At 40.6% G+C, this 15,772-nt stretch overlaps 2 protein-coding genes across 4 annotated transcripts in view; both read left to right on the top strand.

Annotated features, from left to right (window-relative positions):
* Positions 1–2,679, top strand: part of CHEK2 (checkpoint kinase 2) — a 40,327-nt gene extending 37,648 nt beyond the window's left edge. The window contains exons 14-15 of one of the 2 annotated variants that reach the window (XM_081037405.1): positions 569–649; positions 1,444–2,679. In XM_081037405.1, coding sequence (XP_080893531.1) covers positions 569–649; positions 1,444–1,533 — 171 coding nt within the window. In that variant the 3' untranslated portion in view covers positions 1,534–2,679. The remainder of the gene's footprint in view (positions 1–568; positions 650–1,443) is intronic. The other variant, XM_081037406.1, reaches the window with a different exon arrangement.
* Positions 2,680–6,744: 4,065 nt separating this feature from the next.
* TTC28 (tetratricopeptide repeat domain 28) overlaps positions 6,745–15,772 on the top strand; it is a 617,832-nt gene continuing 608,804 nt past the window's right edge. For both annotated transcript variants that reach the window (XM_081037616.1, XM_081037615.1), the window contains exon 1: positions 6,745–6,963. In XM_081037616.1, coding sequence (XP_080893742.1) covers positions 6,868–6,963 — 96 coding nt within the window. In that variant the 5' untranslated portion in view covers positions 6,745–6,867. The remainder of the gene's footprint in view (positions 6,964–15,772) is intronic.

The following is a 15,772-nucleotide window of genomic DNA, read 5'->3' as shown; positions in this document are numbered from 1 at the left end:
ATGCTATGACCTGTTCACTTGTCTTTCTTTCTCATTAGACCCAAGCTGTGGGATATTGCAGACTTGAAGTCCTGGTGACTTATACAGCACTTGCTGGGTGAATTTTCCTAGGGTGCTGGGCTGGTTTGTTAGGATGGACCCAGTAGCTGACCTCATTGTTGGCAGGGAAGGGGGGATCTCCTGGAGAGATTCGGGAGCTGCATGCAGTCAGCCCTCAGAGGACTGAGCCAACCCCAGCCTCTGGCCTCCTGGTGGCTGCCTCTGTCAGGATCGGGGGTACTTGTTCTGAAAGTCTTTTGACTGCTAAGCTCTGTGGTTCTCTGACCCACGGAGAGCTCTTAGGCACATGGTTTTCATTCAGCCAGTGTTGGGTGAGCATGGACTGGTGGTTAGATGACTCTGGGAAGGCAGGTGGTCCTTTCCTTCCAGAGCTTCCGCAAGGGCATGCCATTTAGTCAACAGACAGGATGTCGTCACCCACTTTCCTGTTTCCAGGGGCATCCTAGCTCCATCTTTCAAGGAGCTTTCCCTCAAACATAGCCTACTTGTGTTTTCCATTTCTTCTCAGGATGAGGACATGAAGAGAAAATTTCAAAATTTGCTTTCTGAAGAAAACAAGTCAACGGCTCAACCCGAAGTCCCAACCCAGGTATTCCCAGATGATGGTTATTAAATACAGGCAAAGTTTAAAGAGCTGATGAGCAAGAATGCTGAGTTTGAATAGTCTCTTTAATAGCAATTGCTTAACATTTTTTTTGATGGAGTATACTCTTTGTTTCAGCTTGGTCTCCTGTAGCACCCTTAGAAGAGTTAATCATGAAGAATGTGTAATGCATTAGAGAAGCGCAGCTAGGGATTGTCATTTAAGAAGTCTCCTGCAAGGCAAGATTTGAAAGACTATATTAGAGGCTCCAATTTAAATTTGTTGAAAATGATTTATTGATTATGATTTTATTCCTCTAGAGTTCTTTTAAGTTCATATTCATTCATTCCTTTCTTGCCTCCTTTTGGTGAATGATAATACTCCTTTTCCCACTGTCCCCTCGCAGTGTTATAAATGGGAACACAAAGTTAAAAAAAAAAAACTTGTCTTCCCACAAAAGAGCAAGACTTGGGGCTCCCAGTGAAAGGTGTCATCATCTCTTTTTAAACTTCATAATTTAGGAGATGATGACCAAGATGGGGCTGGTTATGCTGCTTCCTTTCAAAATACATCCTTGACTGATTGGAAGTCAGAGGGGAGAGAAATGTCATTTCGATAAGCATGTCTGAATCTGGGGGGTATTGTGGGGATTCAGATGTCAGTGAGGATGACCAGTAATTCTTGGGACTAGAAGTTTCCTATGAAATGCCCCAAATGTACCTGGAGCATCCTGGGAAACTGATAATTTTAAAGAAGCCAGCAGTTTTCTTTGACCATTTTCCCCTTTTCTTTTTTTCCAGCCTTCTACGAGTCGAAAGCGGCTCCTTGAAGAGGAACTGGAAGACGCGGACACCACAAAGCGCCTGGCTGTATGTGCTGCTGTCTCATGAACAGTGCTTCGGAACATGAAAGAAACAAACTTTCTTGAACTGTGCTACCATTTGCTTTATATTTGTTTTTTAGTGTTTGTATTTTAATTAGGAGAGAACAGTTGCTTTTCTGTAGTCTTCAGTACACTAACACCTAATAGAAACTGGGCTTTGTGCTTCTGCCTGATGATCCACTCTTTAGTTACATGCCTTTTTGTGTGGGCATTTGAAATCATGTGTCTTTTGTCTGGTACTCTACCTTGGCTCTTACCAGGCAGGTGTCTCAGGAGGTGTCCGTGGTCTTAGCCTGTGTACGCTGCATACGAATTCTAAAGGCTCCTTAGAAAGGGGACTGGTGAGATTGGGGTGCAGTCTGTAGAGATTGGCTAACTGCCAAAGTCGTGAGACAGTAGGTATCTTGGTGCATATACCATGAACCTGTTTTAAATTCTCATTCTAATTCTCACAAAGATACAGGTTCACCGTTATGCTCAGGGAAATAAGCCTAATAATATATGATTCCCCTCACATGAGGTACCATAGAGACAAAGCAAAATGTTAATGTCAGGAGCTGGGGGTCAGGGGTAATGGGGAATAAATGTGTTTAGTGGATATAGTTTCTCTTTTCCAAGACAAAAAGTTCTGGAGATGCATCATGATGAAGGTTGCACAGAAATGTGAATGTATAATACCATTGTATTGTGTACTCAAAAAAACGGTTAAGGTGTAAAATTTTATGTTTTGTCTATTTTACCACAATAAAGAATTTTTTAGGGATGGACGGGTGGCTCAGTTGGTTAGAGCGCGGGCTCTGGGCAACAGGGCCGCCTGTTCAGTTCCTACATGGGCCAGCGAGTTGCGCCCTCCACAGCTAGAATGAAGTCAATGAGCTGCCACTCAGCTCCCGAGTGGCCAGATGGCTCAGTTGGTTGGAGCTCATCCTCTTAACCACAAGGCTGCCGGTTCGACTCCCGCAGGGGATGGTGGGCTGCGTCCCCTGCAACTAACAATGGCAACCGGACCTGGAACTGAGTTACGTCTTCCACAACTGAGATTGAAAGGACAACAACTTGACTTGGGAAAGTCCCGGAAGTACACACTGTTCCCCAATAAAGTCATGTTCCCCTTCCCCAATAAAATCATTAAAAAAAAATTTTTTTTTTAAGTTAGAAATCCACAGTCCCTGAAACCTTAAGGCCAGATATGTTGTGAATTTTAATATATTCCTGATTTTAGGAAAGGGACATTGCATATCGACTGTATTATGTGTAATACCCAGTGGAATCCTGTAACCAAACACATTAATATTTCTGCAGCAGATATTCATAGTAAAAGGGATAGAGAAGACTTTTAAGTCATATCGGTGCAGTCTTTTCTATCAAATGAGTTATGGGTGACTCAGTTTTCAGAGACATTTGGATTTTGGAAATACAGGTAAGGCATGTGAGCATGTCATGTTGACCCAACACTGACCAATGAGGCCCTGTGTAAAGCCCCTCCCTTGGTGGTGTCTAATCCTCAAAAGTGCTTTTGTGGGCTAGGTCCTCTGACCACCCTCATGTAATAGGTGAGGAACCCAGGCTGAAGGAGTAAGGTGATTTGTCCAAAGTTACAGCTAATAAGTGGCAGAGTTGGGACTCTAATGTTCCTCATCTGCTCAGTCCCATATTTAATTAGACTCGGATGTTGACTCACACTGACAAAACTCACAAGAGACTGATGTCCAATTTTGAATGCTAGTGTTTTAAATGATGAGTGGATACAGCCCCATGATCTAGAAGTTGGTATATGTTGGTTGCAAGGAATCAGAGGCCCATTCAGTTTACTAAATAGAAAAGGATTTGTTTCAAGTTTGCATATGGCTGGGCTTGGGAGCCATCAGGAGCCCAGGCAGTTCTAATGGCTGGCTGCTCTTGTCTGATCCACTGATTTTGCTTCTCTTGTAACTGGCTGGTTGTTGCTAGACCACATTGTAGCTCACTGGCCATGCCATAAATTGCCTTGGTTCAGATGCCACTGGTGAGCCAGCCAGGGCAGGGTCAGGGGCACACAGCTGTTGCCCCAGGCAATGGGATAGTGGTTGGCAATTTCCATTAGAAGGGTATACAAGCATTCTGAGGCTTGGCTGGCCTGGTGCTGGGGGGCTAGATGGGGATTTAGGTGGTTTTCATATTTAAAGGAATGAGGCTGAGATTGCCAAGTTAGATGGGCTTTAGCTCATTTGAATATTTAATGTGAAGGCTGTGGTTTCTTAGGGCATTTTTTTCATCGTGGGGCAGTCAGCCAACACTTCTGTTTCCAAAGCACTTTGTATTAGCTCCCTGATTATACCCACCATGGTAGGCTGAATAATGGCCCTCAAAGATGTCCTCATCCTAAACTTCAGAATTTATGAATATGTTCCTTTGCATTGGAAAATAAACTGCAGTTAAGTGTATTCAAGTGGGAAGATTATTCTGTCTTATCCAGGTGGGCCCAATGTTACTACACTGTTCTTTTTAAGAGGACACGAGATGTCAGAATCAGAGGAGATGGAGTGATGTATTTTGAAAATGAAGGAGAGGCCACAAGCCAAGGAATACAGGTAGCTACTAGGAGCTGAAGAAAAGGAAATGGATTGTTCCCTCAGAGCCTCCTGACGGGACCTGTCCTTTACACCTTGACTTTAGCCAAGTAAAACTGATTCCAGACCTCTGACCTACAAAATTATAAGAGAATAAATTTGTGTTTTAAGTTACCCAGTTTGTGGTAATTTGTTAGAACAGCCATAGGACACTAATATACTCACCAATGGGAAAATACTAGCTGCTGATTTGGGGCCACCCAACATACACATTTTCTTTCTAATCTCACTCTATACTTTTCTCTCATGAAGAGATGGGGGAGGGGAGATAGTAAAGCTAAGTGTCTGCCTATCTGACCCCTACTATGGAAGCTGAAAGGGTCTCTAGAGGCTCTTTCCCTGGTAAACCTGCTCCCACTGGTCACCCCGCTGGAGGTGGGCACAGGATTTTGAAACATGAGCAAATGGAACAAAAGGATGCAACGTTAGTGGTAGGAGCAGTATTGTGTTAATCTGAGCTCTGCATTTCCCTGACTTTGGCTTTGGGCAAGTTCAAATTATTGAACTTTTATTTCCTTATCTGTAAAATGGGTACAATAAGTACCAACCTCATGTGGGGCTTCTGAAGATTCAATGGTCCATTTAAAGTGTCTGGCACGAGGTAAGGGATCCATCCATCAGTGTTGGCTTCCATCATTAAAGGTGGGAGAGCCACGTAAGTATCCAGAGGGAGCCATAGAAAGTTCTTGAGCAGGGAAGGTACATCATATGTTCAGCATTTGGTGGGGTGGGCACACGAGATGGGTGAGTAATTGATACAGCAGATTTGAGACATGCCAGGCCTGGGGTGGGTGCTGAGAGCAGACGTGGAGGGGTATTTCCCAGTGGCTGAGATAACTGCCACTCTGTTCTGAAGAACGGGTATGTTGCTCCATGGTGGACCTGCTGTGTGCCTAGGTGATGGTGCCAGTGGACAGCTCTTAATTTGTGCCAGTCCTGCACTAAATGTCTCTTGTAACTGCACCCCTATTTTTCTGAGAGAGGCATCTTTCCTCCCACTTGTCCTTGACCCATGTCCTTTGGGAGGTGTTGACCCCACTCCATTCCTAGAGGGACTCCATATGGCCAGGTCTGGCCAATCTTCCTGTGATTGGCTTAGGCAAGGACATGTGACCCAAATGTGTACAATGAAAGTCATCCCTGAGACTGCCTGGAACTACTGGGAATCAGCTCCTGCTTTCTTGGTCAGATATGAGCTAGGAGCTGCCAGGGACACTGGGGAGAGAACTGCATGGGAATGAAATCACACGTGAAGCAAAGTCGAAGAGAGGTTGGAGAAAGACAGGGTATTGTTTAAGCACTTGGGTCCAGCTATGTCTAAAGTGAGTACCACCCCAGGACTTTTCAATGTTCCCTTTTTTGTTTTACTCCAGGTTGAGGGTTTTTTGTTGGTTTTTTTTTTTTTTTTTTGTCACTTGTATCTGGAAAAGGCCAGACTAGTAAATCCAACCATTTACAAATTCCAAGAGACCCTTGGAGACTCCTCTGTTTTCTAGTAGGGAAAACATTCTCAGCTTCTGTTTTTCTGCCAACTTTAGGGTTTTCAGAGAGGTTTGGGGCAGAGAACGGAAAGCAAAGATGTGGGAAGTAACAGTCCTTCCAGCCCCAAGGTTGAGTGAACCCCTCCCAGCTAATTATACCGCAGGGTTTGGGAGCAGAGCCCTTTTCATTAGACTTTTAGGAGTCTTGGAAGGATAAGGCTGGAGTTATACCAGTGAAGCTTGGAGAAAGTTTGGTGCCTCCCAGGCGCTGTGCTCAGAGAAGTACATGCATCATCTCCTGAAAGCTCATCTCTATCCTTGCGGCATTATTAGTGCCATTCTCCCCTTTGCAGATTTAAAAATCAAGGGTCTCTGGCTAGGTCAAGTGACCTGTTCAAGGTTTCCCAGTTTGCAAGAGGTGGAGGCAAGATTTGAACGGAGATTGCCCTTCTCAAGAGCCCTTGTTTCTTTAACCATTAAATAAAACTACTTAAGAGGTCTTGTCACCAGATGACCACTTGGTAAATCCTAGGCGCGGTGTTGACACTTTATTTGCATTATTTCATTAAATCCTCCCAACTTTCCTTATGTAGTTGTTGGATCTTCCAGATTAAGGAGAAACAGACCTCCGGATACCTGACGTTAATCAGGCAAAAGTTAGTGGAGATGCGGGACTCGAACTCAGCGTCTCCACTGAGTCTGGCTCTCCTAGGGACAGGGGCCTTCACTGTGCCACTTAGGCTCATGCACGTGCTTGCACACTTCCACGACGGAGATCACATCATTTTAGCGGCGTCCTTTCCCCCAGCACTTGGAGATAATTCCCTCCTGGCCCAGACCCTCGCCCCAAGCCTGGCGTAGCGAGTGAAAGGAGCAGTATCCGGAAGGGGCGAAGAGACCTGGCCTGGGGTCGTCCGCAGCGCGGCAGGAGGCGGCGCCGAGCGCAGAACAGCGAGCGCCCCAGCGGGGCAGGACGGATGCGGAGGGGGTGGTTGAAACGCCGGGAACAGCGGCCGGCTCCGAGGGCACGAGGCGGGGCACGCGGTGAGGGGGCGCGGCGAGTGCGCGCTTGCGCGGTTTGTTAGGGGGTTATCCGCGGAGACGCGCGCGCGCGCGTGCGCGGTTGGGGGGGTGTGTGTGGGTTGCCGCGGCGGCGCGCGGCACGGCGGGAACATGGCGCGCGGAGCCGGCGCGCGCGCCTAGCTGGCGGGACCGTTAGCTCGAGGCGGACGCGGCCCGGGCCCCACGGGGATGGAGCAGTCGCCGCCGCCGGCGCTCGAGCCAACCCCGGGGCCGACCCCAGTACGGAGCCGTAGGCGGCGGGAGCCCGAGTCGCCGCCGGCGCCGGTGAGTGCGTGAGGGGCGCGGGCCGGGCGACTTTCTTTGTGAAACTCCGTCGGGGCGAGCCGGGCCGGGCCTCTGCGGTTAACCAGCGGCCGCGAGGCGGAACCCGCGCCGCCGTCCGGGTTCGAGCCCCGCCTCACGCCGTTCGGCGGCGGGACCGGGTCTGTCTCTTGCCCGCCTCAGTTTCCGCGGGAGTGTGTGTGCGCGCGCGCGCGGGGATGAAGGGGGGGCGGTATACAGTCGGCGCTTAATGGGCTCGGCACCTCCCCCTTACCTCCACGCTTGCAGGTTGCGGGCCCCTGTCTCGGGCCCCACGGGGGAGGTAGACAGAGACGCTAGGAGACAGGTGTCGGCGCAGCCGCGGGAGACTCAGGTGCAGGCAGCCCCAGGTGGAATTTCAGAGAGTGAGCTGTCCGTCCTTCGAAGGAAGCAAGTCTGTCAGTGGCTCAGCACAAGAGTGATTTGGGAATACTTTGCGTCTACGCCAGTTTCGTGATGTGTTTGGGGTATTGGTCCGGGTGAAAGATGCTGAGCGAAATGGACTTTGGAGGTGTGGCGCTTGCTGGCTGGGATGGGATGGTCTTGAGCATTGGGCTCTCAAAACAGCCTGGGTAAAAGAGCGCTTGATAAACACGTAGGCGTCTCAACTCATCCATGGACTCAGGCATAGGAGATTTTGAATTTTTAGTAAGCTCCCAAGTTGTTTTGATCAGGCAAAATTGGACAAGCACTGTCTTAGAGTAAGCTTCCTGTGAGCAGAGACCTGTTCTGTTTATAGCTCACCATGGCATCCTGGTACCAGGCGCGGTGCTTGGCACATGGTAGATGATCAGTAAGTGTTTGTCGGAAAACTAAACGACTTAGAGAGTTTCCAAAATAGTTCTTGAGACAATTTTCAGGAGCCTTTTGGGATTAATGACTGTCAGATTAAGGTATAATGTGATTTTTCTCAGGTTCCATCTTAACTTTTGTGATTGTTTATGTCTTGTTTTCAATATGTTGTAGGCAAAGCAGAGTGTACATTGCTTAGTATAAACCATCAACTACGTGTACCATAGCTGCGTTAAAACTAATTCTGAAACAAAATTCTGAATTAAAAAATGCATGTTTCTTTCTCTTCAGCATTTGGGAACACTAGGCTTGTAGGATTTTGTTCCTTTGAGGCAGGTAAATATTTACAGTTTCATCAAAGCAAATCTGAATTACTGTTTATTCAGAAAAGTTGGCAATTTGCTTAAACCTCTGGGTATTTGTCCTCTGTATGTGATATTTTGAAACTGAGATTTATGTTTAGTTTAGTCAATGCTAAAATAGAATTGTTTGATTGAAAGTTATTTGATATTTCAGGGGCTGTTTTTTTTCATGTTTTTTGAATTTCCATAGATTTCATTTTAATAGTTTCTTTTTTTGTTCATTGACAAAATATGAATGTATAGGAAGACAAGACTTTAGGAGTTGAGATTGCATCTGAAAATAAATATTGAAAAACTAGGTGCTTTATTCTGTGTATTATTTTTGTAGTTTATGCAGATGTATTTGTTATTTTTATTGAGATGTAATTGACATATAACTTATTTGTTTAGGTATACAATATAATGATTTGACATTTGTATATACTGCAAAAAGATCAGCACATACGTCTAGTTAACCTCTATCACCAGACATAATTATAAATTTGTTTTCATGATGAGAACTTTTAAAATCTATTCTCTTAGCGACTGCAAATATACAATACAGTATTATTAACTATAGTCACTATGCTATACATTACATCCCCATGACTGACCTTTTAAAAAAGTGTCTTAGAAAAAAGCTTTGTTGAGATGTAATTCACCTACCCTAAAATTAACCTCTTCAGTATACAATTTCACAGTTTATGTATATTCACTATATGTCCAACATTACCGTTATCTACTTTTAGAGCATTTTCATCACCCCACAAAGAAATCCCATACACATTAGCATTCCTTATTCGCCTTTCTCCCAGCCCCTGGCAATAAATAACCTAATTTCTATCTTCCCGAATTTAGCTCTCCTGGGGATTTAACATAATGTAATCTTATAATATGTTGTCTTTTGTGACTGGCTTCTTTCACTTAGCACAGTTTTTTGTTTCATCCATATTGTACGAGTAGCGTGTATCAGTCAGTACTCCATTCCTTTTTATTGCTGAATAATATTCCATTGGAAGGATATACATTTTGTTTATCTGTTCATCTGTTGGTAGACATGTAGGTTTTTTTCCACTTTTTGGTTATACTTGTCCCTTGGTATTTGCTGCGGATTGGTTCTAGGACCCCTACAGATACCAAAATCCCCAGATGATCAAGTACTTTATATAAAAGGGTATAGTATTTGCATATAATCTGTGCACATCCTCCTGTACACATTAAATCATCTCTAGATTACTTATAAAACCTAGTACAATGTAAATGCTGTATAAATAGGTGGTGCACTGTATTGTTTAGGAAATAGTGACAAGAAGAAAGTCTGTTCATGTTTGGTACAGACGCAACCATCCTAGGCCTATCTAGGCCTAACCTGTGTCAGGAATAACATAACTTTTTCTGAATATTTTCCATCCAAGATTGAATCCATGAATGCAGAACCCATGTATACAGAGGGCCAACTGTATTATGAATAATGCAGCTATGAATACTTGTGTACATGTTTTAGTGTGGACATATGTTTTAATTTCGGGCATATCCCAGTTGATGGATCACATGCTAACTCGATTTTAACCTTTTGAGGAGCTGCCAACTGGTTCCTAAGGCACTGCATCGTTTTACCTTCCCACCAGTGATGTGGGAGGGTTCCAGTTTCTACATCCTTGTCAGTACTACTTGTTATTGTCTGTCTTTTGAACTTTAGCCATCCTACTAGGTGTAAAATGGCATCTCATTGCAATTTTGATTTGCATTTCCCTGATCACTAATGATGCTGGGCATATTTTTTGGGCTTATTGACCATTTGGAGAAATGACTATTCAAATCCTCTGTCCATTTTTTGGGGGTAGGGGTCCATTTTTGAATTGGGTTGTCTTTTTATTATTGAGTTGTGGAAGTTCTTTAAATATTCTGGATACTAACCCTGAGTCAAATATACGAGTTGCAAATAGTTTCTCCCATTCTGTAGGTTGTCATTTCACCATTTTGATAATGTCCTTTGTTGCAAAAAAAGTTTTGTGATAGAGTCCATTTATCTATTTTTTTCTTTTGTTGCTCATATCTTAGAATCCATGGCCAAATCCAAGATCATGAAGGTTACGTCTGCCTATGCCTTCTTCTAATAGTTTTAAGTTTTTAGCCCTTATGCTTAGGTTGTTAGTCCATTTTGAGTTAATTTTGGTAACGGTGTAAGGTAGTGGTCCAGATTCATTCTTTTGCGTATGGTGATCCTGATCCAGCACTATATATTGAAAAAAACCAAACTGTTATTATCCCACTGAATGGACTTTTGCACCCTTATTGAAAATCGACTGACCATATGTTAGGTTTATTTCTGGACTGTCAATTTTATTCTATTGTTTCTTTCTGTGCCAGCATTACGCTATTTGATTATAGTAGCTCTTTAATAGGTTTTGAAATTGTGTAAGTTCTGTAAATTTGTTCTTCTTTTTCAAGACTGTTTTGGCTTTTCTAGATTCCTGGATTTTAGGATCAGTTTATCAATTTCTGCCAAAAAAATTGCTGGGATTTTTATAGGGATTGTGTTTAATCTGTCCTTTCAGTGATGTTTTTGTAGTTTTCAGGTCCAACCCTTGCGCTTCTTTCAAAAATTTTCCCCTAAGTATTTTAGTCTGTTTAATGCTGTTGTACATGGAACTGTTTTTAAAATTTCATTTCAGATTGTTAATTTTTCACCACTTGTTCATTGCTAGTGTACAGAAGAAATACAGTTGAGTTTGGGTTATATCTTTTAACTTCATCATTTAGTGGCAGACTGTTCCAATTTTCTGTTTCAAATCTTCCCTCCAAAATAGTGAAGAAGAATGGTCTTTGAAAGTGTAAATATGAATGCAGATTTAGGTTCCTATCCCTTAAATTTTGTTTCTGCTACTTACGAGTTGTATGAGTTTTGACCAATTTTAACTGTTACACATCTCAGTGTTCTCATATATGTAATGGGACAGTAATATGAATATATATCCCAAAGAATTGTTAAATAAAAGAGAATATAAGTAGATAGTTAGAACACTGTCTTACATGTGGTAGGGATTTGGTATTTGTTGTTTATGTTTTTCTGTTAATTAACTCCATTTAAAAGCATGCCAAAAAGCAAACAAAACACCAAACCAAAACAAAAATAACCAAAAAACTTTCCTAAAACAAACAAACCCCAAACCACAGACCCCCTCCCACACACAAAAAAACCACAAAGAGTAAAACCACAAACAAAAACCTCAAACCTCTTCCTGTCCCTATCACTTTTCTGTGACCCAAGAAAACTCTGTGAGTGTTTGAGGAATGGTGAAAGACAAAGTCTCTCACACCACACTTGTATTGTAAAAGCTTGCTAAATCTAGGCGGCTTTATGGGGGTGTTTGACAATGTATTTGTAATTATTATTAAAAACAATAAGTGTAACTTAAAGCTGTTTGTTTTTATCCCATAGTTCTTATTTAATGTGCTGTTCTTCCACTACTTGTTTCTTCTAAAAGCAGAAGCAATATATATTTTTTCATTCCTATTATTTATTTATTTATTTTATTAGTTTCAGGTGTACAGAACAATATAATGATTAGACATTTATACCCCTCACAAAGTGATACCCCCCAAGTCTACTACCCCTCTGACATTGTACATAACTATTATAATACCATTGACTATATTCCCTCCGCTGTACTTTACATCCTGTGACTATATAAACATATATTTAATTATAGTTGACAGAAGCAGTATTTTTTTAATTAAATTTGATGGTTACAATTCTTGTTTCTTTTGAATGATTGCTATTTAAAAAAACTGTTAGAAACAAAGGTTGATGTTTGAAATTAAATCTAATAGTGCTTTTGGTGTCTCTTTAGTAGCTAGAGTAGATTACTATTTTGTATGGGAAGAAATCAGAGACACAGTATAACCCAAATATGGTGTTTGGAACGTATCATGGTATAATAATTGAATGTGTATTCACTATGAACCAAAGAAAATAATTGTTTACACTGCAAATACTATTTTAACAATAAAAACTTACCTCCAAAATTACAACTATCATTAAATTTATAACTTGGAAAACCACAGATTGGTAACACACAGACATTTCTATAAGACAATTTAAAATCAAAGTTGATTTTTATTTGAACAAGAACCCCTTTTCTTATTGTGAAAGCTAAATGTGTACATTCTATAAAATTAGGAAATATAAGATAAGCAAAAACAAAAGAAAACAAAATCCCATAACATTACCCATACAGTGATTGCTACTGTTAGTACCTTAATACTTTCCCTTCTGGAACTTTTTCTGTGCATCTTTCTATCTAACAGAAGTTACACACATTCACACAAATGCATACAGGGATTTTAACTAACAAAACTGAACAAAATGACTTTAGTTTTTATTATATTTAAAATAAGCTTTATTTAGGTATAATTTACATACTATAAAATTCATCAATTTTAAGTGTAAAGTTTTATGATTTCTGACAAATGTATACAGTTCTGTAATCATCACCACAGTCAGTAGAATAGAAAACTGTTTCTTTTTATTAGTGAGTGTCACTCCATTGTATGTGTCCAGCGATTTGCTATTCATTCACCAGTCGATGGACATTTTGGTTGTTTCCAGTTTTTGGTGACTGAGAATACAGCTACCATGAACATTCACATAACAGTTATTGTGTGTTTCATATATATATGTATATATTTTAGTAAGTACTTAAGAGAGGGATTGTTGGTTTGTGTGGTGAATATATATAGATCTTTTTTGTTTTTTTTTTTAAAAAGATTTTATTGGGGAAGGGGAACAGGACTTTATTGGGGAACAGTGTGTACTTCCAGGACTTTTTTCCAAGTCAAGTTGTTGTCCTTTCAATCTTAGTTGTGGAGGGCGCAGCCCAGCTCCAGGTCCAGTTGCCGTTGCTAGTTGCAGGGGGCACAGCCCACCATTCCTTGCAGGATTCAAGGAATCAAACTGGCAACCTTGTGGTTGAGAGCCCGCTGGCCCATGTGGGAATCGATCCGGCAGCCTTCAGAGTTAGGAGCATGGAGCTCTAACCGCCTGAGCCACCGGGCCGGCCCATATATAATGTTTTGAAACCTTTTTTTTTTTTCAGTCAGTGATCCCTCTCCCCGCATTTTGCCATTAAACATTTTTTTTCTAATCTACTCCAAAATTTTCTTTAAGCTGGTGTGTCAAAATCAATATCTAATCCAGGACCATATCTTAATTAATATCACTTAAATTTCTTTTAATCTAGCATGGTCCCTTTTTTCCTGACACTGACTCACAGAAGGGACCAAACCAGGTATCCTTCAGAATGTCCTATCTTCTGGATTTGTCTGGTAGCTTTCATGTTACATCATTTATCTTGTTACTTGACACTGTATGGCAAGAGTTGATGGATACAAGTTAAATATTTTTGACTAGATTATATTGTTGGTAATGTCTACTTAATTTTGCCATATAAGACTCGTTTTATCATTAGTATTTTTTTCTGTAGAGAAAGGGAAAGCAGTGATAATGTCCCTCTATTTTTTAAGTAGAGATCAGAGACTAATCTCTTTTACTAGAGACCAGAAGCAGTACTGGGAGATTGAAAAGGCCATAACAATAACTAGAAGAACATGCATTATTTTAAATGATTAATTGTGTAAAGTTAACTTGCAGTAATCTGAAATGTGATTTGTTGAGATTCTAGTTTACAAATAATTGATGATTTGTAATGAGGATATGATACTAATTTTGTGGCTAAATAATGAGATTGCTAAGAAAGAGCAGGTAGTCTAAGTAGCATAGCAAACTTGACTTTGTGTTGTGGTTTTGCAATAGTAAAAAAAAGAAAAAAAAAGGTTAGCTGTGACTTAAACAAGGGAAGGCATATTAACATTGTATGTGGTTTCTCATTCTAGCATTATATATTTGGTATTTGATATTTTCACTGACTAATTTTGTTGTAGTGGAAGTTGAAATATTACCGTAGTAGTGTTTCAACTTACTATGGACTTATTTCAGAAAATGGTGGAAAAATTAATCAATATTTTTTGTGCTTGCAGCATTGCATAAAGAATATCACTTTGATAAAGATGAAAATTGCTAAGATTATTATAGTTCTCTAATGTCAGTCATCATAAAAGGAAGTCAAATTAACATTGATACTTATGTTTTGCTAAATTATGCATATCGAAAGTCATCAGTGCTCATTTTTAGATTATAGACGCAAGAAAAAATAATTCTTGAAGATGAGAAGGAAATAGTAATGATAGAATAGATTAAGAGAAAAAGATGTATTGGAAAAGAATCAACCAAATAAGTAGAAAGTAGACGTAAATGTAGATGGGAGGAGAGAAGAGGATAATGATTAGATTTATAGAACAGACATTCTAAAAAATATTATTGGGATCTCTGTATAACTGGGCCACTTTTCTTTCTTTTGTGATTGAACTCGGCAGCATCATGTACAGCTAGAATGGATTTAGTTCTTTGACACTCAAGGTATTTTTCTTGGTTATTGTATTTCAGCTGTTGGACTGGGAAGTTTAAGGAATGTAGTTTTAAAATAAGAAGTTGTCTAATCTTGACATCCAATGTTCATGATCTAGAAGACAACATTGTTAAGATGGCAATACTCACCCAAATGAAATAAAGATTAAGTGCAATCCCTATCAAAATCGCAACTGCATTTTTGCAGAAATCGACAAACTGATCCTAAAATCCTCATAGAAATGCAGGTTACCCAGAATAGCCAAGACAATCTTGAAAAAGAAGAGCAAACTTAGAGGACTCATACTTCCCAATTGCAAAATCTGCTATAAAGCTACAGTAATCAAGACAGTGTGATACTGACATAAGGATAACACAGATAATGGAATTAAGATTCCAGAAGTAAACTCTCACATTTATGGTCAAATGATTCTCAACAGTGGTGCAAAGACCATTCATTGGGGGAAAAATGTTCTTTTCAGCAAATGGTGCTGCATAACACATGCAAAAGAATGAATTTGGAGTCCTGTTTCACACCATACACAAAAATTAATGAATCAGACCTAAATGTAAGAGCAAAAACAGTAAGACTTTTATCAGAAAACACTGGAGTAAATCTTTGTGACCTCAGGTTAGGCAACGATTTCTTAAATACAATACTAAAAGCACAAACAACAAAAGCAAAAGTAGATAAATTGGACTTCATCAAAATTAAAAACTTTTCTGTGTCAAAGGACAGTGTCAAGAAAGTGAAAAGAAATCCCACATAAAAGAAGAAAATATTTGCAAATCATATATCTGATAAGGAACTTGTATCAAGTATATACAGAGGGTGCCAAAAAATGTATACACATTTTAAGAAAGGAAAAAACTATTAAAATTATAATGTTCAATATATACCGATATCAAAAGATAAATACAAATCATATTTGACTTCTGCAATTACAAGAGGTGCTAAAAATGGTTACCATCAGCGTCCAGACACTTCTGATTATGGCGAACTACTGCTTGAGCAACGTTGACCAAGGTGTCCACATCTATACATTTTTTTGGCACCCCTGGTATAAAGAACACTTACAACTCAATGATAGATAACCCAGTTAAAAAATTGAACAAAGTATTTGGGTGACAGTCTCATTGAATATATACAAATGGCCAATAAACACATTAAAAG

Source organism: Rhinolophus hipposideros, assembly GCF_964194185.1.
Source record: "Rhinolophus hipposideros genome assembly, chromosome: 24".
Classification (NCBI taxonomy): domain Eukaryota; kingdom Metazoa; phylum Chordata; class Mammalia; order Chiroptera; family Rhinolophidae; genus Rhinolophus; species Rhinolophus hipposideros.
The sequence above is the reverse complement of the archived record's forward strand: the minus strand, read 5'-3'. Positions and strand labels throughout refer to the sequence as shown.